The 25,211-nt window shown below is 41.7% G+C and overlaps 2 protein-coding genes across 2 annotated transcripts; both read right to left on the bottom strand.

The window, feature by feature from the left end:
- Positions 1-746: 746 nt before the first annotated feature.
- LOC143508959 (uncharacterized) lies at positions 747-3,383 on the bottom strand. The gene is made up of 6 exons (XM_076997539.1): positions 3,249-3,383; positions 2,135-2,259; positions 1,633-2,028; positions 1,261-1,525; positions 873-1,093; positions 747-788 (listed from the first exon to the last, which is right to left on the bottom strand). The coding sequence occupies exons 1-6, from the start codon at positions 3,286-3,288 to the stop codon at positions 747-749; spliced, it is 1,089 nt and encodes a 362-aa protein (XP_076853654.1). The 5' UTR covers positions 3,289-3,383.
- A 15,245-nt stretch (positions 3,384-18,628) lies between these two features.
- LOC143501366 (uncharacterized) lies at positions 18,629-24,828 on the bottom strand. Its single transcript, XM_076994988.1, has 3 exons — positions 19,155-24,828; positions 19,012-19,038; positions 18,629-18,901 (listed from the first exon to the last, which is right to left on the bottom strand). The coding sequence occupies exons 1-3, from the start codon at positions 19,536-19,538 to the stop codon at positions 18,857-18,859; spliced, it is 456 nt and encodes a 151-aa protein (XP_076851103.1). The 5' UTR covers positions 19,539-24,828; the 3' UTR covers positions 18,629-18,856.
- Positions 24,829-25,211: the final 383 nt, after the last annotated feature.

Below are 25,211 nucleotides of genomic sequence, written 5' to 3'. Positions count from 1 at the left end.
CCCAGATGAAAGAAGAGAACCTGCACCCACAAACTTCTCTTTTTATATCCCCCCAGCATCTCAAAGGGACAGCAGTCACAAAAACCAGGTTAACCAATGGGAATCAGGTTGCTGGTAAAGACATCAGAGTACATTTGCATACAGTGTGCATTCCATACAGGACTGTCCCCTTTGGGGTGAAGTCTACAAACCTTATCAGGGAGTGATGGAACTCTTATCCTGTTAGCATAACCTTTACCCAGTACACAACAAGCTGCAAAATAAGACTAAACATGCCACACAAACATACTGACATAACTAAAATACAAATGGTCAGTTTTATCCCATTGCTCTGGGAACCTCTTGAGGTAAACCACCATCTGTTGCCCCCCATGGTTTTAGGAAGAACACCAGATCCTGCATCCCCCACAGGAACACATCTGAGCACTCCTACATCCATAACCTGTAAACAAGCACAAATAACATCAAATATTTGATGACTAGAGTGGAATCTTCTCTATTTTCCTATAATCCCTCATTGTGTCTTAAAACAGTGGAACGATTAAAATTTGAACAATTCTCTAACAATCTGTAAAAAGCGTTTACCATGGTGTAAATGCTGCAAAGTCTATGCTATTATTGAAACTACATGCTACTCACAAACTACATTAAGAAAGCAACTGAAGTCAAAATTAATAAACTGGTGACCTTGTTGCTCTTTTTCATGTGTGTGGTTAACATAGGCAGTACAGAACAGTCTTATATCGTCAATAAATCACCAGATCAGTGTGCCTCAGCTGGTGTTCCAGCTTCAAATAAACTAGATCAACATACATACACAAAAAAACCCAAGTGGAGAAGCCACCACCTGTTTGTGAATGTGAACAACTTACATGATCAATTTCTTTGAAACAAGGGTATGCCTCAAAGATTTTGGTAGGCCTGTCTTGTTCCTTCATGACATCTGCATCAATAAAGGCCCTTCGAGACTGGAATTCCAAGTCAAGCAGTTGACTCACAGCACTCTTATTTGGCTTTTTTGTTTTGTAGATTTCCTGGAATGTTCTGTAGTGTCGTGCCTGGGTTTGCTGACTGTCTTGACCATTTTGATCTGCTGCAAAGCAAATGCAATTAATCAAACATTTCAGTGACAAATTGAATTTGCTGTGTAACTTTTGGAGGGCCTAATAGAGGAGCACCCCCCCCCACACACACACACACACACACACACACCCACCCAAAATAAACATTTTTCATTTTATTATTAAATAATGCGCTTACAGCCTTCATCCTGCTCACTGGTCTCAGGGGTGCTGGATCTGAATGGAGACTTGTTAAGAACAATGGATCCACTGGAATCTGCATCACATTCATCTGCTGACATACTGGACAGATTGTCCATTGATCCAGATCCAAATTCAAGGTGTTGTCTCTTTGCAGTATTTTTATTCATTCCAGAACTGCTTTTATTCTTTTCAGATGAACGGGACTTCCGAGGGGTCCTCACGTTCTCCAGTCTTTTCATCAGCAGTCTAGTAACAGTTTCCTACCATAACATGAAAATTTCTCAATTTTAGACTCCGACATTCAAACAATGTTGAGATGTACTAACACTATCTTGAAGTAATCTACGGTAATTTGTAACATACTCACCCATTCAAATTTACAAAATACTGAACGGTCACGCAACATAGGGAAGTACTCCACCAAACGTCTGGCCATCGCAATTATGTCATGTTTTGATGGATAAGCAAAGTCGTCCACTGTAGCTCTCAAAACAGATATCATGTTGGTCACCGTCTTCCGAATCAGTCGACATCGAAGTTCCTTGGAAAGGACGCACTCTTGTTCTTTCCCAGCCAGTTGTTGTTCAAAATAATGCTTTCTTGCTTGTTCCAATTCAGAGTCTGTATACAGTACATACTCAAGGCTGGGTGTTTTCATGATTTTGGATGGACTTGGTGTAGAACTGATGGAAACACTTGGACCACTGGAACATGAAGTACTTGGTTCAGTGACCTTGGCTCTAGAGGTGCCAAGATTAGAACTCTGAAAGCATAAAAGGAGAAGCAGATAATACTCATACAATGTATTACTTATCTTGACCTATAACTTACCTATAACTACAAAAAAATCATAAGTCTGTAATATGTACCTCTTCCTCCTGATGAGCCACGCTCCATATGGCTTTCCTCCTAAAGAAATGTTTAGGACCTGGTAACAGATCTCTGATGTCATCACGGGTGAGTTCTGCTAGTTGAGCTTCTGTGATATTAGCAGCTGTACATTGTCCAAAACAGAGAACATAGGGAAATTCTACTATAGGTATTCACTACATTACAGGTAGCTTTGTGACACACAAGTGTAAGAAAACACTTGTATGCCCCACACATCTACTACTTTGCTTATTTCTGTTATTTTTAAAGAGCAGAACTAGCAAGTGATTTAAAGACATTTAAGGAACATTCAAATAATTATCAGGCTACAGAAAAAAATTTATTCAGAACTCCAGTTAAATGATTTACACAATACACAGAATTAAATAAATAGCTAGTGTCTAGGTAAAATCGCGTTTAGACTGTGATTGTAGTGTTCATGACAATCTTAGAACGCTAGCTAAGCTAAATATTTCTTTGGTTGTGAATTTAAAACCTGCTCTCAGGTCGCATGTGTCATGCTCCATGACAGCTTATTTAGTGCCAAAGGCAACTTACGATCACGGTCTAGGTGCTCCCTATCCCCTCAATGTGACGAAAATTCTCGATTACTTAGCTGTTATAGTTAGCAAGCTAGTTAATAATGTTGTGATGAAAACTATCCTAGCTAGCTAGCTAATATTCTAGTTTCGTTCTATTGCATCACATATTGTGTTGGCCAAATAGCTGATAGCCTGAAACTACGGGCTCGAGCGATTCCACAGAGCTAAACACGTAGCTAGCTAGCAGGAATGTGTGCTGACTAATAATTTGTGTTTGAAATTCATTAGCTAGATACAATGCAAAGACATATTATTTTTGTAATATTTAACTGAGAAACAAAAGTTTTACTGAATACATTTACCTACATTTCAGAACACTGGAATTTAGCTATGTAGCTGATTTTAAGGTAAGCTATTGGTTAGCTGGATAGCTGGCTTAGCTTTGAAGGCCTGTTAATTAGCTAGCTATCTAACCACCCATCAAAGTGAACGATATGGTATATTAATACTACAGCTCACAACACAACTTATTTAATTAACGATTCTAATTTAAAATAATTTAACTCATTACCTTTAAGCGTCGCTGTGGAAATCTCATCTAATGTGTCCATGTCGATGTTTCAATTATGCTGAAGCAAGTATGTGGAGAAGGCGCAAACCTTCTGGCGCGATCTCTAGGTATGTACCATCTCAGGTTATAAAATAGGTATATATTTAAATATATGTACTCATTTGATTATACAGCACGTTTTTTTAAACTGTTTGAGTAAACAGAATTATTAGCATTTATAACATCGTTAATATATAAAAAAAAAATTAATTAAAGCATACCATTAAACAATATTATTATGATCCCCTCCTTATTTCGAACAAGTTGGGAACTCCTATACAACGCTTTTTGCTTCTCAACATCTTGTTGATTTCACCTCTTAAGCCCTATCCGGACAGGATTAGTTTCTCAGGGGGTCCTGGGGTAATTTTCTCTTTTACGGGGGGTCCTCTGTGATTTTAATCCCGTCCGGAACGAGCATGTCCGTGTTTTTCTCAGACGTCCTCAGAGAAAATTACAGGCGGAATTACCTACTGTTTTTCGCTGTACTCCGTGGTCGTCTGGTAATTTTAGTCCGGATCCACATGTCTGAGTTTATACATGCAGACATCACATCGCGTTTAATAAAACAGCTATATGTCCACTGCCATGCACCGTAGTTACACGTTGGGCGCGCGTTTTCACGGAGATCCACGTAAAGACAGCGGCGAGCGAAAATGGATTTACTGGATTTTTTAATGGATTTATTTTATTTTATTTAATGGATTTATTTAGCTATTTACATTCATTAGCGATTTTTTATAATGTGTTTTCTGTATTGGTTTAACAAAATAGCTTAACTTAAACGGAGATCTTAAATGCTGAACTGAACAGTAGTAAAGTTAAAAGTTAAAAAGGAATCATCAGAGTTGGCAGTGTGACATTATTAAACATGCTATCACGTGACAAGGCGATGTCATGTGACCGAGAAAGCCAAAAACTCACGGGTCCTCCTGTTTTTTCAATTGCTGTCCGGATGCAAGAGTTTTATCACTGAGTACAAGGGTGAAATATTTTTCACAGACGTCCCCCTGAAAAACTAATCCCGTCCGGATAGGGCTTTACACAACATTTTGCAAAGAGCAAAATGTCTATGTTCCTATGAAGTATTACATTGGTTATATCATAGGGCTCTACAAAGCATCAAATTCATAGGCTTAACTGTGTAAACTTATGTTTTGTTGTAAATAATTTATATTACACTCTTAATGACTGCATTGGTATTGGTAGACAGATCAGATTCCTGTTTGTGAATTTTGTAACCAAGAGTCTGTAGCTATATGTTCTAGTGTTCTAGCATCTGTGTTTATAATGCACGTGTTATTATATACATTGCTCTGCTTTTTGTTTTTCTCGAATTTCAAAATCCTTGATGTAAAACATTGTAAGAGAAAGGTATTTTTTTAAATAAGTAAAAAAAAAACACTAATTTAATACCCTGAGAATGGACTCTTTAATCATAATAACTCAATGAGTGATATTTCTGCTTGTTTCGTGCTCTAAATGACTTAAAATAGCATAGCATTTCTAACTTAGACTGATAAAGGTCATTGTCCTTCAAATAAGCAAAATAATCTTAAACTCACAATGCTTAGTAAGACAAATTGCTTTATCAAGCAAAAAAATCCAGTTGTGTCAATCCAGTTGAATTATTATGTCATCAAGTAAATCAATTAAATGACACTTTTCAGTCTGGTTTCAGAGCTCTCCACAGCACTGAAACAGCCCTAGTTAAGGTAGTAAATGAGATTGAGTAAGGATGCAGGCAAACTCTCAGTCCTTTTTCTGCTAGATTTAAGCGCTGCTTTTGACACCGTTGATCATGAAATACTTCTTGATCGACTACAGAGCTGGGTAGGCCTTAGTGGTTTAGTCTTAGACTGGTTTAGATCGTATCTAACTGGGCGTGATTACTATGTAGCATTAGGTACCTCTTCCTCCACACGTCAAAAAATAACTTGTGGCGTCCCCCAAGCATCAATTTTTGGGCCGTTACTATTCAACCTATATATGCTTTCGTTACCACATATCATTAATAAACATGGTATTAGTTATCATCAATATGCAGATGACACTCAAATTTATATTTCTCTAGAACCTAAAGCCCTAAATCAATTTGCTCACTGTTTGACTGCATAGATGATATACAGACATGGATGTCTGACAATTTTCTCCAACTAAATAAAGTTGAGAAGACAGAGGTTCTTGATTTTGACAGTGATCCACAAAGGAATGATGTCCAGACTTATTTAAATCAAATGAATCTGAATGCCAGACAATGTGTTAAGAACCTGGGCGTCACCTTTGATAATGAGCTCAGCTTCAAATCACACATCATGACTACATGCAAGACAGCTTATTTTCACCTCCGAAACATCGCTAAGGTCCGAGATATGCTCTCTCCTGCTGATGGTGAAAAACTTGTCCATGCATTTATCACATCAAGGCTAGATTATTGTAATGCTGTTCTATCTGCTCTTCCAAAGAGCTCTATTTCTCACTTACAGCAAGTTCAGAACGCTGCTGCAAGGGTTCTGACCCACAAGAGAAAGAGAGATCATATTACACCTGCACTCCACTCACTGCACTGTTACCTGTTAGCTTTATAATAATAATATAATAATAATCTTTATTTGTATAGCACCTTTCATACATACATGTAACTCAAAGTGCTTTACAGTATACATAAAAGAAACATTAAAAGGAGATAAGACAAAGACAAAAAGACAAAAAGAAAATATTAAAAGAAATTAAAGATAAAAATATTAAAATAACATAAAAAGTAAAAAGTGAAGTAAGTAAGATAATAAAAAGTAAAGTAAATAAGATAAAACTATTAAGATAGAGTTTCTTAACTAAAAGCGGATCTAAACAGGAATGTTTTGAGACTGCTCTTAAAACTATGCAAGGATGAAATGCCTCTGAGCTCTTCAGGAAGAGAATTCCAGAGCTTTGGGCCATAGTGGCTAAAAGCACCCTCGCCAATCTTTAATCGGCTTTTAGGAATCACCAGTAGATTACTGTTTGAAGACCTGAGAGACCTGACTGGAACATATCTAACCATCATTTCACTGAGGTAAAGAGAGGCAAGACCATGAAGACATTTAAAAACCATGACTAGAACCTTAAAATCTATTCTAAAGCTGACAGGTAACCAGTGCAGTGAGTGGAGTGCAGGTGTAATATGATCTCTCTTTCTCCTGCGGGTCAGAACCCTTGCAGCCGCGTTCTGAACTCGCTGTAGGTGCGAAATAGAGCTCTTTGGAAGAGCAGATAGAACAGCGTTACAATAATCTAGCCTTGATGTGATAAATGCATGGACAAGTTTTTCACTGTCAGCAGGAGAGAGCATATCTCGGACCTTAGCGATGTTCCGAAGATGAAAGTAAGCTGTCTTGCATGTAGTCATGATGTGTGATTTGAAGCTGAGCTCATTATCAAAGGTGACGCCCAGGTTCTTAACACATTGTCTGGCTTTCAGATTCATTTGATTTAAATAAGTCTGGACATCATTCCTTTGTGAATCACTGCCAAGAACAAGAACCTCTGTCTTCTGTTTATTTAACTGCAGAAAATTGTCAGACATCCATGTCTGTATATCATCTATGCAGTCAAACAGTGAGCAAATTGATTTTAGGGCTTTAGGTTCTAGCGAAATATAAAGTTGAGTGTCATCTGCATATTGATGATAACTAATACCATGTTTATTAATGATGTGTGGTAACGGAAGCATATATAGGTTGAATAGTAACGGCCCAAGAATTGATCCTTGGGGGACGCCACAAGTTATTTTTTGATGTGTGGAGGAAGAGGTACCTAATGCTACATAGTAATCACGCCCAGTTAGGTACGATCTAAACCAGTCTAAGACTAAGCCACTAAGGCCTACCCAGCTCTGTAGTCGATCAAGAAGTATTTCATGATCAACGGTGTCAAAAGCGGCGCTTAAATCTAGCAGAAAAAGGACTGAGAGTTTGCCTGCATCCTTATTCAATCTCAAGTCATTTACTACCTTAACTAGGGCTGTTTCAGTGCTGTGGAGAGCTCTGAAACCAGATTGAAAAGTGTCATTTATTTGATTTACTTTGACATAGTCATTCAACTGGATTGACACTATTTTTTCAATTATTTTGCTAAGAAAGGAAAGGTTAGATATAGGTCGATAATTATTAAGAATTGTGGGATCAAGATTTCTGTTCTTTAATAGTGGTTTAACCATTGCAGTTTTAAAAATTTTAGGGAATTCTCCCAATTGCAGAGACTGATTAACAATCGTTAGAACTTCATTTGCTAATGAGCTCAGAACCTGCTTGAAAAAGCTTGTTGGTAAAGGGTCCAGTTCACAAGTAGAGGATTTTAGTGATGAAATCACATCAAGTAGTGTTACCATGTCAACTTCTTGGAAATAAGACATATTAAAGTTAGGCTGAGTAACTGATATAAGGGTGGATGGTCTATTAGTGCTTGTTACTATGTTCTGCCTTATACTAGTAATCTTGTCCCTAAAAAATATAGCAAACTCCTCACATTTTTCAACTGAAACAGTCTCAGGGAAGCCACAGGAGGTGGGGTTTACTAGCTGATCTATGCTTCTGAACAAGACAGCTGAGTTATTATTGGATGAATTGATTAAGGTAGAGAAATAGTTTTTCCTTGCTGATTTCACTTCACTGTTGTAATTCTGCAATGTTGTTTTATAAATATCAAAATGTACTTGCAATTTTGACTTTCGCCAACGTCTCTCAGCCTGCCTACAATCTTGCCTAAATTTTACAATAGATGGAGTGTTTCTCCAGGGCATCTTAATTTTACCAGAGATTATTTTAGTTACCTTTGGTGCCACAGCATCAATACAGTTCCTAACTCTGTGTGTGAATGTTTCAACTAGCTCATTCCCATTTTCTGAGAGAGGAGGGAGGGACTGTATCATGTCTGTGAAGGCCACGGCACTGCCATCACTGAGATAACGCTTGGTTATTGTGCGCTTTTCACTGAGTGTTCTAGTAGATAATGACATGTTGAAAAATACACCAAAATGGTCAGAGATTGCAACATCAGTAATTTCAGTATTATTAACCTCTATACGTTTAGAAATGACCAAATCTAAGATGTGGCCATGCTTATGAGTTGAGCCTGATACATGCTGTATGAGATCAAAAGAGTTAAGCATCCTCATGAATTCTGAAGTGATTGGATTTGTGGATATATCCATGTGAATATTAAAATCCCCAGCAATTAAAACATAATCAAAATCAATTAAAATCCTTGAAAGCATTTCTTCAAAATCTTCAAGAAAATCTGCATGTAGTCTGGGAGGATGATAGATAACAATCAAAAGAACTGAATAAGTACTATTGAGTTGTACTGCCAGATATTCAAACGTAGGATGTTCCCCTAATGAGATCTGCTTACAGCGGAATGCTTTATGGTAAAAACATGCAACACCACCACCTCTCTTATTTACCCTGGAGACATTAAAATAGTTAAAGTCGGGAGGTGAAGCTTCATTTAGCACTATTGCTCCATTGCTATCAAGCCAAGTCTCTGTTAGAAAAAGAAAGTCCAGACAGTAATCTTCAATTAATTTAGCTATTACAAAAGACTTGTTTGTGAGTGAGCGGACGTTTAGTAAGGAGACTTTGAAGACTTGATGTGTTTGATCAGCATCGCTTACATCACTTGTGCATTTCACTGGGATCAAATTTTGTTTGTTACAATGTTTTGTACCCTTATGTTTTCTTCTGATTACATTTTTATTTCGATTCTGAGAGCCATGCCACCGGCTATTTAAAATAACTGGAATGTAGCACTGACTAGGAGCATGGGTTCCAGTGTGTCAGACCTGAGAAATCACTGAGTGTGCAGGAGAAGTAGGTGAGATCCTACAAGACTGCAGACTGTAGTGTTGTGGAACCTCTTCAATCTCCTGGAGTTTACCTCTGAGACTGTGGACAGATTCTCTGACAGGAGATGGGCTCCTTTGACTGACATTACTGACGTTACTGCTGGCGGTTGGGTGCAGATTCCGCATGTGAGTGATTCCATACATTAGATTATCCACAAGCATTTGAGTCCCAGCCCTGTTAGGGTGAAGCTGATCAGGTTTAAAAAGCTCAGGACGCCCCCAAAAGATGTTGAAATTGTCAATGAAGTTTACCTTCCGATGTGCACAGGCTGTAGTGAGCCAGCTGTTTAGAGCCAGCAGTCTGGTAAAGTGACCACTGCCTCGACGTGCAGTTGGTATTGGTCCAGAAATGAACACTTCACACCGGGAAAACTCCAGAATGTCGAGCAGATGGTTAAAATCCTGTTTCAGTATCTCAGACTGTTGTTTGTAAACATCGCTAGAGCCGACATGTACAATCAGTCTTTCTGTGGCTGGATGGCCATGCAATATGTGTGGAATCATGGGTATCACTTCACAGACAGTAACACGAGGAAAGCAAAAGACCTTAATACTGTTGCTCCATACATCTCTGATGACTGAGTCCCCAATTAGCAGCGTTTTGGGCTGTGGCGGTGTTCCTCGTCTTCTTTCACCGTTAATGCCTCGGCGGCTAACATGGTTACCACCCCGATGGCCAACATGGTTACCACCCCGATGGCCAACATGGTTACCACCCCGATGGCCAACATGGTTACCACCCCGATGGCCAGCATGGTTACCACCCCGATGGCCAACATGGTTACCACCCCGATGGCCAACATGGTTACCACCCCGATGGCCAACATGGTTACCACCCCGATGGCCAACATGGTTAGCATCCTGATGGCTAACCCTCTTAGCATGCTTGTTAGCATGCTGCTGGCTAACACAGTTGGCAGCCTGGTGGTTGGTCCGCGAATGGCCAGAGTTATTTGCAAGCTTAGCAGCCAGACTGGAGTCGGATCTCTGATGCTGATTGGAGTGCGTTTGATGTCCTTGATGTCCTGGAGAGGGAGGCAGTATGTTGTGATGAGACTGCTCAGTTTCTGCTACTTCAGTTGAGGCAAGAGCTTCATATCTGTTATCGAGAAGAATGTTCTGTTCTGAAGATTGCTGCTTGCCGCCGCTGCTGTGCTGGTTTCTGCTACATTCCTTCCCCCGAACAAGAGTACAGCCCTTATCATTGTTGTTGTTAACGGGATTAGGAGTTGAGGCCAAGATGAGCTTAGGCTTTGCCCCCAGTACATCCCAGCGACAATGGAGAGAAACGTCTCTTTCTTTGCCAGTCACAGGGACGGTTTTGTCAGCAGTTTGTGTGGCAAGAATCGAGTCCAGATATTCTTCCTCCTCCCTTATAGAATGTAAGGTATGGATTCTTTCCTGAAGTTCTGCAACCCTCTGAGACAGTTTGATACACTCAGAGCAAATAGATGATGTGGAAGCATGAGCCATAATCGCAAAAGCACCGGGCACAAGGCTCAAATATCCAAGTTAAAAATCCAAAGTGCAAAAATAACACCCAATAAGTTCTGGCAGGTATTTCACAGCAGAAAACAATATCAGCTGCTGATAAAACAGTGCACAAAAACCACTCACAAGGATGAGGCGCAAAAAACAGTTCACTCGCAGTGTCGGACTGTCGAAATGTAAAAAATGCTAAATAATCCTTTATAGATGAATGTAAAAAAGCTTACCAAGTGAAGTAACGAGTAATGGATCCTTTTAACTTGTAAAAATAACTTGAACTTGTAGATATAACTCAAATAAATGAAAGGACAGGCAGAGCTGACAGAAAAGCGTCTGTACAGGAGGAAAGCAGGAAGCAGGCTTTTTTAGAATAGATTTTAAGGTTCTAGTGATGGTTTTTAACACTAGAGCTCCTGAGAATTCAGGATTCTCAGGACATCACCCCTCCTTCTTCTCCTTCTTGCCAGCAATTAGCAAAGCCAAACATCACCCATTATTATGTTAATTCACAGAGCAAGACTGAGGCAGCAGCCTCACCCAGAAAGTCTCTGCACCCAGAAGTCAAACAGATCACAGATCACAAACAAGCAGAAACACAAATGCTTCTATCAAATGCTTCTAACACAAATATAGATAGATAGATAGATAGATAGATAGATAGATAGATAGATAGATAGATAGATAGATAGATAGATAGAGAGGTAGTATAAGAAATGTACAAAGAGCAAGATTCAAGCCTGCTGTTTAGATCACAAACAAGCAGAAACACAAATGCTTCTATCAAATGCTTCTAACACAAATATAGATAGATACATAGATAGATAGATAGATAGATAGATAGATAGTATAAGAAATGTACAAAGAGCAAGATTCAAGCCTGCTGTTTAGATCACAAACAAGCAGAAACACAAATGCTTCTATCAAATGCTTCTAACACAAATATAGATAGATAGATAGTAATACAGAGATCTCTGGAGAGCTCACATTACCTAATCATGTCACCCCATGTGCAGCTCTGAAGCTGTCTGCTCTTTTCACCCCTATATATGCTTTCCTCTAAACATAGGAGCTGCAATACATTCCATAGTTCAACCTACAGCTGTCTCTATTCTGGAAGCGAGGTCTTACTACCTGGCTTCACCACATAAGGTCACCGTGGGCCTCCTCTTACACATCCCATTTTTAGCCTACTGCAAACGCATGGTGTATTGGAAGGCACACAAGCGCTTACACCGTCATTCTTACTAACAAACAACTTGATCAATAATATAATGTAAGCAAAACATATAGTGATTAATATTAGAGATTTGATTAATACTTTGACTTGTCAAAATATATAAATTATGATAAGCTGTTGATTCTATACTGTAATGTAAACAAACTATGAAGGGATTAAGATGAAAATCACAACAGGACCCTACCAAGCCCTGTGAAATTTTTCGCTTCTCTAGGAGCTCTAGTGTTAAATGTCTTCATGGTCTTGCTCCTCTTTACCTCAGTGAAATGATGGTTAGATATGTCCCCGTCAGGTCTCTCAGGTCTTCAAACAGTAATCTACTGGTAATTCCTAAAAGCCGATTAAAGACTGGCGAGGGGGCTTTTAGCTACTATGGCCCAAAGCTCTGGAACTCTCTTCCTGAAGAGCTCAGAGGCATTTCATCCCTTCACTGCTCCAAGAAGAGTCATTCCTCTTTAGATCTGCTTTTAGTTAAACTTTGTCTCTCTCATCACAGGAGACGCCAGACGCAGTTCATAGAGAACTCTCAGGATCAGGGGATCTAACTCGACAAGAGTCGAGAGGTTTGGCAGTCGAACTCCATGGGGGAGGGGGGGGGGGGCAGTATACAGGTGGCACCATTGGTGGTTACCAGGCAGGGTAACTGAGTGATTGGGAGTTTCACCCATGGCTGGGAGTCGAGCACCAGGTGGCCGCGCATAACTGTGGGCTGACGAGCAGTCAGTTCGCAGAAAATCAGTAAGAGTGAAGGTCGCGCTCTGTGTGAGTAGCTAACTCTGTTCTAATTATTTTAAATAGTTTTCCCGATCATTATTTTATTTAGTTACATTTTATCTTATTTTAATATTTATTTTATTACATTATTATTATTTTATAATTTGTCATCATTTTATTATGCTTTTTCTCTTTAATTTCTTTTAACATTTTTTTTTTGTCTTATCTTTCCTTTGTCACGTTGCGGTCCCCGACCCCTCCCTTTTGGGCATGTGTTTACGTTGTCTACATCTAGTCGTCTGCGTCTGTGGATATCCGTGGGTGCGGTTACGTCTTGTGTTAATCCGTCTCACCTGTGACTCGTCTCGTCGTTACTCGGGACGTATGTGTTTTGTCTATTTAACACTAGAAGTCCCAGAGAAGGGTCTTTCAACACTTCTACCATCGGAACCCAGAGAAGGGTCGAGAGAACTGAAGGATTTTAGCTAACACCCTATTATCAGCTGCGAGCAGGCACTTTTGTTCTGTAAATAAGGCCATTACTGGCGCACCACAGGAGGGGGCATGCTTCAGCTCACAACTAATTGTTGTTTTCCATTGAGTTTAGCCATTTAGTTAGTTCTATTCAGTTTGTTGTATTTTATAATATAAAGGTTATATATATTGTATATAGTTTAGTTTTATCTGAGCAACAAAGCACAAACAATAAATTATTTTTTTATATTTTAAATAGAAAATTAGAAATTTTATAGCCAGGTACATGTGAGTAATGACCAGAAGCATTTGTGTCTAAGTCAGGAGGACTGAAATTTCAGCATGAGAAACATACAAAAGAACAACTGTTATGTTTCCATGCTTTTTTATGTTCCATGCTTTTTATTATTGCCATAAAATTATACAAAAAATACAAGGAATAAAACAATTCCACACATATTTACAATAGGCTGCAGTGCAGGGCTGTGTGTGTGTGTGTGTGTGTGTGTGTGTGTGTGTGTGTGTGTGTGTGTGTGTGTGTGTGTGTGTGTGTGTGTGTGTGTGAGTGGCATGTCCTTCTTGTGTGACTAGCACTTCAGCAGTCACTCAGCAGTCTGTCAGAACATGCCTGGCACTGCCAGGGTATCTCCCTGGTACATTTGCCACACGTGTATCTGTAGCAGTCGACACATCTCACATTTGCACAATTGTTCATGAGTGTTCTCATCAGAGCATTCACATACAACTATCTACCCAGTCTGCCAGTCCCTCATTTGGGGAGAAAGCTACAGTATTGTGGCTATTCCCACTTTAGTGACCCCATTTTGTTTCTCTTTCACTCAGACAATAAAATATTCCAATACAGTGAGGACATGCACCTAAGACAAAAATTTCAGACCCCTCCATGATTAAAAAATTGTCTGGGGCATAGCCACAATAGTGTAGCTTTCTCCCCAAATGAGGGAGTGGCAGACTGAGTGGATAATTGTATGTGAGTGCTCTGTTGAGAACATTTCAACTTTATTGTATATATTTCTAAACTTACATCATGTCCTCTGTAGCTTCTGCTCTCAGCCAGGCCCTCTGACTGCCTCTCTCACCTTATGCATGTCCCCTGCACAACAATGCAGCTGGGGGATGGGCAGACACACTCAGGACCAGCTTACACACTTTTGCATGACCTTTTTTGAGGTGGATCAACACAATTAATTTGGTAATTTTTTTCAAAAATTGTTATTTTGAACCCACTTATCTTTTTTAGAAGAAAAACATTACTAACATTACTACATTTCTACCTGAGCCTGCCAAAAGCCAGTGCTGAGGTATTTTGGATCATGAGGCCATCCTTTGTCATGCAGCCACTTCTAGGTAGACGGGGGGATGGGTGATAGTGTGAGCTATGTTGATCCATTGACTCAGACGGAGAAGAAAATACCCTTTCAGAGAAATCTGAACTTTAGCTATTTTGACCAATAATCATGTCACCTTTTGCAGTGAGAAAAAAATCCAAAATTAGTACAAAGGAGGCAGACTTGAGATGTTTTGGAATTATAGTTCAAATAATGTCTGTGTCAGTTTTATAATAAAGAGAAAGATGACTGTAGCCACCTACATGTGGATGAAAATTCATGTCACCACACATTTCACTTACTCTGTTGACTGAGAAGCAAGGATAGCAAAGGTTTCCAGTACACAGCAGGCTTTGGACATGATCCTGGAGGGGCCGTGGGCGGGTGGGGTTCCCTGGTCTTTCTCTGCCTGCCTCTGGCCTCTGGGGCCTTGCTAATAAGTACATTCTGTACATTTATCCTATGTTGCACTTACATAAACACACACACTCACACACACATACATCAGTCATTTGTGCTGTATGTCTTACTTTCTGCTCTTCATTTAGTAGCAGCAGTTGGTGAATCATTTGAGCTGTTTTTTCTGCTCTTCTGTCTTTTCCCTTTTTACTTTCTCTCCCCTTCTTTTCTCTCCTGTCCTGTATGGTTCACCTAACCCCAATTGTTTTTATCACTATTGTACTGTATTATACAGAATTGTTTTCTTTTGATCCTTACATGAAAACAAAGTTGTCCTCCAAAGGTGAAAGGGTGGAGGTGGGCCAAAAAAAAAAGTTTGAAAAGCCCATATGAAGCAATTTTCAAGACTAGGGTCACAAATGTCACACACAACACATTGTTAGTTTAGTTTAAATAGTTTAAATTTCCTATTTTTGTTTGCTGGTTATGGCTGTATTTGGAAGAGACACACTGCAAAATCTTGATCTTGATAAGTTAAAATTGCTCAATAATATTATTCTATTTCAAGTAGCTGAGGGTTTTTTGTATACATTTATGTAAAAACATTTTTACCTATTAGCAGTTTTTCAAAAGACAAAACTACTTAAAATAAGGTTAAAAATATCAGAGCCATTTTGACTAATCAATATGCCACCTATATGCCATTATAATTCAAATATTATGTTTGTGTCAATTTCACATTATTTCAACCTTTCACAAATCAAATCTCAAACATATGGTTCTGTAGATGAGGAGACTTATTGCAAGAGATCTTGCACAGTCTCATATGGCAGTCAAGGAGGTGCAAGCTTTCAGCAGGAACCACCCATACCTGACACACGCCTCATTTACATAACACTGGAGGCAAGTTCAGCTCTTCTCCCCCCTGCTGATTCCTCAGGCAATGGGCACTTTTGCAAATGAATGGATGTTAATTGGAGCCACCAGAGGTGTCAGTTTGGACTAAGGTTCTTTGGACCCTCTTTTGGGACTTCAGGGGGGTGGTTGAAATTTCAGGGACTTCTAGTGTTAATGTGTGTTCGCGCAGTGTCCTGTGCTCGTCATTTGAGTCTGCATGTTATATACGTTATCTATGTGCACTATCTGCGCTTTTTGTGTGAAATAAAGTAACATCAGTGCAAGCCGGAGTGGACTCGTGCCTCGTCCTTCTAGCCGCACCGAACGTCACAGAACGACGAGCCGACCAAGATGCCAGGGTACATCACTCGTGCCAAGAAGGGGAAGAGGCCCAGCAGGCACCACCACACCTCTTCCCCTGCACAGCACCGCAGAGCCCCAGTTACCCACAAGATGATGCAGCGAGATCATGCTGCATCAGGCTCGGGAAGCCTCGACGGCAGAGATGGCAGATTACTTCCGCAAGGCTGCTGTACAGCTGTGGAGGAAGCGACACCCCTCTCCCACCAGAGACCTCTCGCCACTGCTCCACGGAGAAGACCCCTGAGAGCGAGTTCGAGGGGGAGGAGTCGGAGGAGGACTCCGAGGATGAAGATATGTATGCTCTGCCCCCACCGAATACTACGGTGAAGGCGAGGAGGAAGAAGACCATCCTTCTTCCGTGTGCTCTGGTTTCTCAGAGTACATGGACAGTGAGCCGTGTACAGAGGAAGAGGAGGAAGAGAGTCCGGCCCCCTCGGAGTACTCTGCCGGGACCGTGAGTGGGAGGAACAGTCCGGAGGAGGGCATTTCTCTTGAACACTCCGAGGGGAGCGCTATGGACTACTCCAGGGGTGAGAGCCCGGTCGAGCCCATGAGCTGGCGCCTTGGCAGTGAGGAGGAGATGGAAACGGAGGACAACGCTCCCACCGCCAGGTCAGATGGGCGATCACCAGGAGGAGGGGAGATTCCCCGGTGTGGTCCACGAGGGAGAGAGAGGGAGTGTCGGCAGACCTACCCGGCGGCACGCCCCCCAAGGGTGCCCAAAGAAGCCAGTAGCGTGCCCATCGAGAGGGCTGCAGGAGCATCCGCCAGCCGCACCACACCCGGTGGAGGGTTTGCGGCAAGGGCGGGAGGAAGCCTACCGCAGCGCCTGCAGCTCCCATGTTCTCTCCGCTGGCAGCTCTCCTCCAGGTGCGAAGCCTGGCTCCGTTTTTGTGTATGTCGGTGCCTGTGTTTGTGTCTATCCCTGTGTTTCTGCCAAATCCCCTTTTCCCTTTCGTGCCTCTGTGTGTCAATGTTCCTGTCTGTGTGTTTGTGAATGTTCCTGTGTGTTTGTCTAACGTGTTTTCCCCAGGGAGGGTGTTCTAAGCTGTTCGTGGCGGACTCTCCACCGAGGGCGGTCATCTCCCAGACGCAGGACTGAGCGCTTCGGATCCGCCCATCAATGTGGGTTCGGGGCACTTGGTCCTGTTGGCACCTCGGGATGGGTAGTGCCCTTGGTGGGGGAGTCTGTCACGTTCTGGTCCCCGACCCCTCCCTTTTGGGCGTGTGTTTACTTTGTCTACGTCTAGTCGTCTGCGGATATCCGTGGGTGCGGTTACATCTTGTGTTAATCCGTCTCACCTGTGGCTCGTCTTGTCATCACTCGGGACTTATGTGGTTTGTCTATTTAACACTGGGAAGGCCAACGCTACGAAAAAAGTCGCGAGGAAAATCAGCCACCGAGTAGCCCACTTCCCCGCTGTGAAGAGATTAGTGCCCTTTGTCTTGCTATGGTGCATGGTGCGCGTTTGAAGCACCGACCCCGCTCTCCTTTCCAAGGAAATTCTGGGGCAGTCATGGCCTGGTGGTAGGGAACTGGTCTTGTGACCGGAGGGTCGTGGGTTCGATTCCCAGGCCTGAGGCCATGACTGAGGTGCCCTTGAGCAAGGCACCTAACCCCAACTGCTCCCCGGGCGCTGGGCTAGGGCTGCCCACCGCTCTGGGCACGTGTGATCCACAGCCCCCTAGATAATCACTAGTGTGTGTTCTGACTGCACAGATGGGTTAAAAGCGGAGGACAAATTTCGATTGGGGTGTAAAAATCACAATTGACAAAATATGGCACATTTCACATTTCATTTCGAAATTCAGCATGGCCAGTTCATCTGTATATCACAGCTCCAAGAAGCAATTCAAAAGTTACAATCTATCTTTCTTTATAGCGCGAAGATAATTGTTCATATGCTGAATAGGAATGAATCCTTTGGTTTGCATCGCGCTAAACATTCTAAGTGAAATAAATCCTCGCATTCTTTTTGTATTAGGCGTACGTGCTGTGCGATTTTCCCAAGGCAAACCAGACACAGACTAGCCAGTTTTATATGTTTCATTCGCATTTTATGCTTACTTCATCGCACTAAAGAATAAACTACAATAATGTGCATGTAGTAGGCATACGTGTTGTGCGATTTTCACAAGGCAAACCAGACAATGACCAGCCCATTTTATGAGTTTCAAGCGCCAACCACCGCTCTCCTTTCCAAGGAAATTCAGCCTGGGCAGTTCATCTGTATATCACAGCTTCAAGAAGCAATTCAAACGTTACAATCTATCTTTCTTTATAGCGTGAAGATAATTATTCATATGCTGAATAGGAATGAATCCTTTGGTTTGAATTGCGCTAAACATTCTAAGTGAAATAAATCCTTGCGTTGTTTTTGTAGTAGGCGTACGTGCTGTGCAATTTTCTCAAAACACACCAGACACAGACTAGCCAGTTTTATATGTTTCATTCGCATTTTATGCTTACTTCATCGCACTAAAGAATAAACTACAATAATGTGCATGTAGTAGGCATACGTGTTGTGTGATTTTCACAAGGCAAACCAGACAATGGCCAGACCATTTTATGAGCTGGCCCATCCATGGCCCATCCTTTCTACATTTTCGACAGGTGTACTTGGCGCACACAGCACACCGCTCCGAGCTGTGATTCCTGTTGCAGTGTATCTGCACCTGGCACTGCGTCGTCTTTCCAGGAGCAGGTGGAGGTTGTTGCTTTTTCGCCATTGTCTTTTCCTGTAAGAATCGACGCCGAAGTTCCTCAGCAAGAGCATGTAAAAAGTCTCTTCTGCTCTCCGTGGACCTTCTGCATGTCGTATACAAAACATGTGCATTCATCACTGCCAAGTCTAACATGTTGTAGAACACTGCAACAGGCCACCTGCGTGTTCCTGCATGGACTGTATACCCACGTACCTTCTGGTCCATGATATCCACACCGCACTGCAAAGAAGAAACATAAAATGGTTATGTTACATTATAAACATTATAATCATTTTGTTTGACATATATGACAAAAATTCAATAATGTGACATTATTTATAATCATATACGCATACCTTCATGCTGTTTTCTTTTGCGGCCTTCGGAGATAGTGACTTGTTAGTCAGCATTGTGCTGAGAATGCAGACTGCCTTGTTTTTTTTTGGAGCATACACTGTCAGTATGGCACTTCCTGATGTGTACACGTGTGTGGAGAATTCCTCATGTCCCTTGGTGTTTTTTGCTGAAGGAGGAATTTCTCTTCTGATCTTGTTGATTGTCCCAAGCAGAGCTGTGTTGCATGCAAGCAGTCTGTTGGCCAGAGACAGGGATGTGAAGTAGTTGTCAGTGGTGATGGTTCTGCCCTTGTCCAGATATGGTTCCATGAGTTTCATGACGACATTCTCTGAGTCTTTCTCCCTTGGGATGACTGGGGTCCTTTCCCAAATATGGAGGAGCATTGCACATATACTTGGTCTTCAAATCAGCAGCAATCCAAAACTTTATGCCAAACTTGTCAGGTTTTGTAGCGATATATTGCAGGAAAGGACAGCGGACCTTGGTTGGAAAGAGCTGCTCAGCAACGGTGATGTGTTGTCCTGGCGTGTAACACAGAGTGCAGTTATGTACAAAACATTGCCAGATGTCCGAGCTTGCAGCAAATCTGTCGCTCTTTACACGTTCCGCACGGGTGTCCTTGCCCTGAAGCGCAAGTACCGCACGATTTCTTTGTAGCGGTCACGTGACATCGTGTCCTTGATTGCAGGCACAGTGTATTTCTTAGACCAACAATCGGCCACCGCTCCAACCGGACAGAGTATTGCCCGTAGAAAAAGCACTGCGATGAAAGCCATCAACTCGCTGACAGACAGGTTCCAGCTCTGATCTGCTCTGTGGGCTTCATGGACCGTGCAGTGTGTGATTGTCCTCAGCATCTCTATGTCGATCAAACACAGAAAGCTCTGCAACCTGCTTGTGATTCTGCGCAGTAGAAGTAAAATAAAAATCACATCACTTATATGTAAAAAAATAGGAAATATAAAATAATATATCTTTTTTTCATCTTTACATCTACAAAAGAGGAAATATAGTTCAAATTCAGTTCAATGCTTTTTCCTATGCACATCCGTGATAACATTATCAATCAAAGTTTATTTGTATAGCGCTTTTAACAACTCAAGTTGTCGCAAAGCAGCTTTACAGGGTTTACAAGGTTAACAATACTATGGGTCCAGAACCCTAATGAGCAAGCCAAAGGCGACAGTGGCGAGGAAAAACTCCCTATGATGGTGGGGAATAGGAAGAAACTTCGGGAGAACCAAGACTCAAAAGGGAACCCATCCTCCATTGGGCGGCCCGTTAACACACAAATACACAAGTCACACATAATTCACACAATCAGACTAGGTAAAAGGTAGAATTGAAAGTTCTGGGTTTTGATATTGTCACTGTAAATGTCTGTTGATGAATGCCAGGCTTTCATTCCGTGTCGGAGCAGTGATGCTGGTATTGTAGGCTCCGACTGCAGTGTTACTCCCCAGGTGAACCCCGGTATCAGCACATCCACCGGCAGCCAGACCATCCCCCAGGTGCCTGCAGGTGCCTGTATCCAATCGTCTTGGGTAGAGCCATGCAAGAAGATAGATAATACAGACTGAGTGGACATGAATTTAAACCACCGTTGATTTAAATGTACGTAGCTCACGTGCCAGTGATCAGCATGTGGCTCCGGCAGACTAATCTATAGCAGCATAATTAAAGGGAGAGGTTCAGAGGTGACCACAGGCATGAGGGCTCACTGAGACATTGCTTTCCAGTCAAGTCATAGTCACAAATAGAGTGATGCCAAGACACAGCTGGATGACAGCATCAACATCTCAGATCACCAGAAATCTCAACGTCTGGGGGCCCCCAAGCCCCTACACCTTACAAGGGGAATTTTAGCTGAAGGCTTGACTAAACAGGTGAGTCTTAAGTCTAGATTTAAAGATTGGAACTGTGTCAGAGTCTCGGATTGGAGCTGGAAGGCTATTCCATAATTGAGGGGCTTTAAAAGAGAAAGCTCTGCCTCCGGCTGTAGTTTTACTAATTTTTGGAACTACGAGAAATCCAGCATTTTGGGAGCGCAAAGGGCGAGATGGATTGTAGTAATCAATGAGTTCACTCAGATATTGTGGGGCAAGACCATTTAACGCCTTATAGGTTAACAGGAGAACTTTAAATTCAATGCGATATTTAATCGGCAGCCAGTGTAGTGCGGCGAGAGTGGGACTAATATGATCGAATTTCCTAGCCTTGGTTAGGACTCTAGCTGCGGCATTTTGTACAAGTTGTAGCTTCTTTATGGACTGTTTAGAGCATCCAATTAGAAGACTATTACAGTAGTCCAATCTCGACGAGACAAAAGCATGAACTAGCTTCTCTGCATCAGCTAATGAAAGTAAGTGTCTCAGCTTGGCAATATTACGTAAATGGAAAAAGGCAGCCTTAGTGACATTGCATACATGTGTGTCAAATGAAAGATCAGAATCAATAGTGACACCTAAACTTTTTGCAGTAGATTTTGGTGTTACTGAAAAACCATCTAGGGTAAGGGGAATATCAGCCCAATTGCTTCTAACAGCTTTAGGCCCAAGAATCAGTACCTCAGTCTTGTCAGAATTTAGTTTAAGAAAATTAGACGCCATCCAGTTTTTAATATCCTGGACGCAGTTCTCAATCTTGAGAGTTGTGGTGGTATCATCTGGATTAGAAGATATATACAACTGAGTATCATCTGCGTAGCAATGGAAGCTAATACCATGCCTACGAATGATAGTGCCCAGTGGTAGCATATATAATGAGAATAATATGGGGCCCAGTACAGATCCTTGTGGGACACCATACTTTACTTTAGAATGCTCAGAGCATTCGTTATTTATTAGCACAAATTGGTAACGATCTGTCAGGTAGGACCTGAACCAGGAGAGTGCTTGACCTCTTATGCCAATGAGTGTCTCCAGTCTATTAAGTAGAATATTATGATCAATGGTGTCAAAAGCAGCACTGAGGTCTAGCAGTATGAGAAACGAAATGTGTCCTTTATCAGAGGATATTAAGAGATCATTCAGTACTTTAGTTAGTGCTGTTTCAGTGCTGTGATGAGCTCTAAATCCAGACTGAAATAACTCTAAGACATGTTCTGTCTGTAAGAAGGAAGAGAGTTGTGAAGAAACTACTTTCTCTAAAATTTTGGATATGAATGACAGATTAGAAATTGGCCTATAGTTGGACAGTTCTTGGGGGTTAAGACCAGGTTTTTTAATTAGCGGCTTGATGACTGCAAGTTTAAATGAACTGGGAACGTAGCCCAGGCTCAGAGAATAATTTATTACAGTAAGCAACGGTTCTACATTGCTGTGCAGTAATTCTTTAAGTAGATGGGTTGGTACAGCATCTAGTATGCATGTGGAGGGTTTAGCAGATTTCACCAGTGAAATAAGCTCCTCACAACCAATTGGGGAGAAGGACTCTAACAGGGCATCAGAGCTGACCAGACAGCTGTCAAGGTGCATTGGCATGTTGACAGGCTCTGAGATAGCACTACTAATGTTTTCCCTAATTTTATCAATCTTATCATTAAAGAATTTCATAAAATTGTTACTGCTACACTCTAGTAGAATAAGAGAATTGTTTTGTTCATGACTCCTCGTAAGGCTGGAAACAGTTTTAAAAAGGAGTCCTGAATTGTTTTTATGTTTTTCTATTAAGGCCGATAAGTATAAGGACTTTGCCATATGGAGGGCATGCTTATATTCAATAAGGCTGCTTTTCCATGATAGTCTATACACTTCTAACTTCATATTTCGCCATTTACGTTCCAGGATCCGCGCGGCTCGTTTGAGGCTACGCGTGTGCTCATTGTACCATGGCGCTATTCTTCTCTCCGTGGCTCTCTTATATCGTAGTGGTGCAACTTTGTCTAAAGCTGTACGAAGGGAAGTCTCGACGTGCTCGGTGAAACGCTCTAGTCCTTCCGGAGCTACAAGTGGATCAGTGTTTGTCAGACCCGGTAAAATATCAGTGAGCGCGGCTATGGTGCTGGGTGTTATAGCTCGTTTAATTTGATAGCGGGGTGGCCGATGGAACACAGTCAGTTAAACACAACTCGTATGTTATGAGGCTGTGGTCAGAAACAGCCTCACTCTGAGGAAGAATTGCTAAACTGGATATGTCAATACCAAATGACAAGACCAAGTCTAAAGTATGACTACAGTTATGCGTAGGACCCACCACATTCTGAGTGATACCCATTGAATCAAGAATTGCTTGAAAATGAATGCTAAAAGAGTCACACCGATTTTCAAAATGGATATTAAAATCACCCACTATAATCACCTTATCGGCTGATAGCACTACATGAGACAGGAAGTCTGAAAACTCCTGCAAGAACTCAGAGTATGAACCAGGGGGGCGGTAAATAGTAATTAACATAAACGACTGTGACACTTTGTTGCTTGTTAAATTTGAAACATTTGATACAGTGAGGATGAGGTGTTCAAAAGAATTAAACTTGAAGCCAAATTTTTGAGAAATGCCTATATCAGAGTCATATATTGTGGCGACCCCACCTCCTCGACCATTTGGACCGGGGTTATGGACATATCTATAGCCAGAGGGAGAAGCTTCATTTAGGGCCATATAGTCGTCTGGTCGGGTCCAGGTTTCCGTCAAGCAAAGCATGCATACAGTTGTGATCAAATTTATTCAACCCCCAATGCTGCGAAGGGTTTTATGGAATTCAGTGCACATTTGTAATTGTGTTCATAATGAAATCTTACAAGGACTTGTTAAAGAACTAAATGCAACTAAGATAGCATCATTTTTTTTGTCATAAAGTATTAAATGGCCTTTTTGTGATTTCTTCATTGACACAATTATTCAACCCCTTTACGACTACCACTCCTAAGAACAGAGGTTCATTCCAGTGTTTTCCATCAGGTATTGAAAACATCTGTGGATGTCAACGAGCAGCAATCAAGCATGATAAGCACCAATTAGGCAGATTTAAAAGGACTGTGATACTCAGCTCCTTCTAGACATCTACTGGTGTGTTTCCAAGCATGGTGAAGGCAAGAGAATGGTCCCAGAAGACAAGAGAAGAGGTTATTGCTCTTCACAAGAATGGCAATGGATATAAAAAGATTGCGAAGTTGTTAAATATTCCAAGAGACACTATCGGAAGTATCATTCGCAAGTTCAAGTTAAAGGGCACAGTGGAAACGTTACCTGGTCGTGGCAGAAAGAAGATCCTGACCGCGACTGCTGTGCGCTACCTGAAGCGTAATGTGGAGAAAAATCCCTGCGTGACTGCTAAGGAACTGAAAAAAGACCTGTCAGATGTGGGCACTGAAGTTTCAGCTCAGACAATAAGGCGCGCACTGCATAACGAAGACCTCCATGCCAGAACGCCCAGACGCACCCCCTTGCTGACTCCAAAGAACAAGAAAAGTCGACTGCAGTATGCCAAAAGTCATGTTGACAAGCCACAAAGGTTTTGGGACAGTGTACTGTGGTCAGATGAAACTAAATTAGAACTGTTTGGGACAATGGACCAGCGCTATGTTTGGAGAAGGAAGAACCAGGCTTATGAACAAAAGAACACCTTGCCTACTGTGAAGCATGGCGGGGGGTCAATTATGCTTTGGGGCTGTTTTGCTTCTAATGGTACAGGAAAGCTTCAACGTGTGCAGGGTACCATGAATTCCCTTCAGTACCAGGAGATGAATGTGATGGAGTCAGTCACAAACCTGCGGCTTGGGAGACGTTGGACCTTCCAACAGGACAATGATCCGAAGCACACATCCAAGTCCACTAGAGCATGGTTGAACATGAAAGGCTGGAACATTCTAGAGTGGCCATCGCAATCACCAGACTTAAATCCAATTGAGAACCTCTGGTGGGACCTAAAGAAGGCAGTTGCAGTGTGCAAGCCTAAGAATGTGACTGAACTGGAGGCTTTTGCCCATGAAGAATGGGCTAAGATACCCATAGGTCGCTGCAAGACACTTGTGTCAAGCTATGCTTCACGCTTGAAAGCTGTCATAACTGGAAAAGGATGTTGTACTAAGTACTAAAAAATAATGTCACTAGGG

This window comes from Brachyhypopomus gauderio, chromosome 2 (genome assembly GCF_052324685.1).
Source record: "Brachyhypopomus gauderio isolate BG-103 chromosome 2, BGAUD_0.2, whole genome shotgun sequence".
NCBI classification, from domain to species: domain Eukaryota; kingdom Metazoa; phylum Chordata; class Actinopteri; order Gymnotiformes; family Hypopomidae; genus Brachyhypopomus; species Brachyhypopomus gauderio.
Note: the sequence above shows the minus strand (reverse complement) of the source record. Positions and strands in the feature narration are given on the sequence as shown.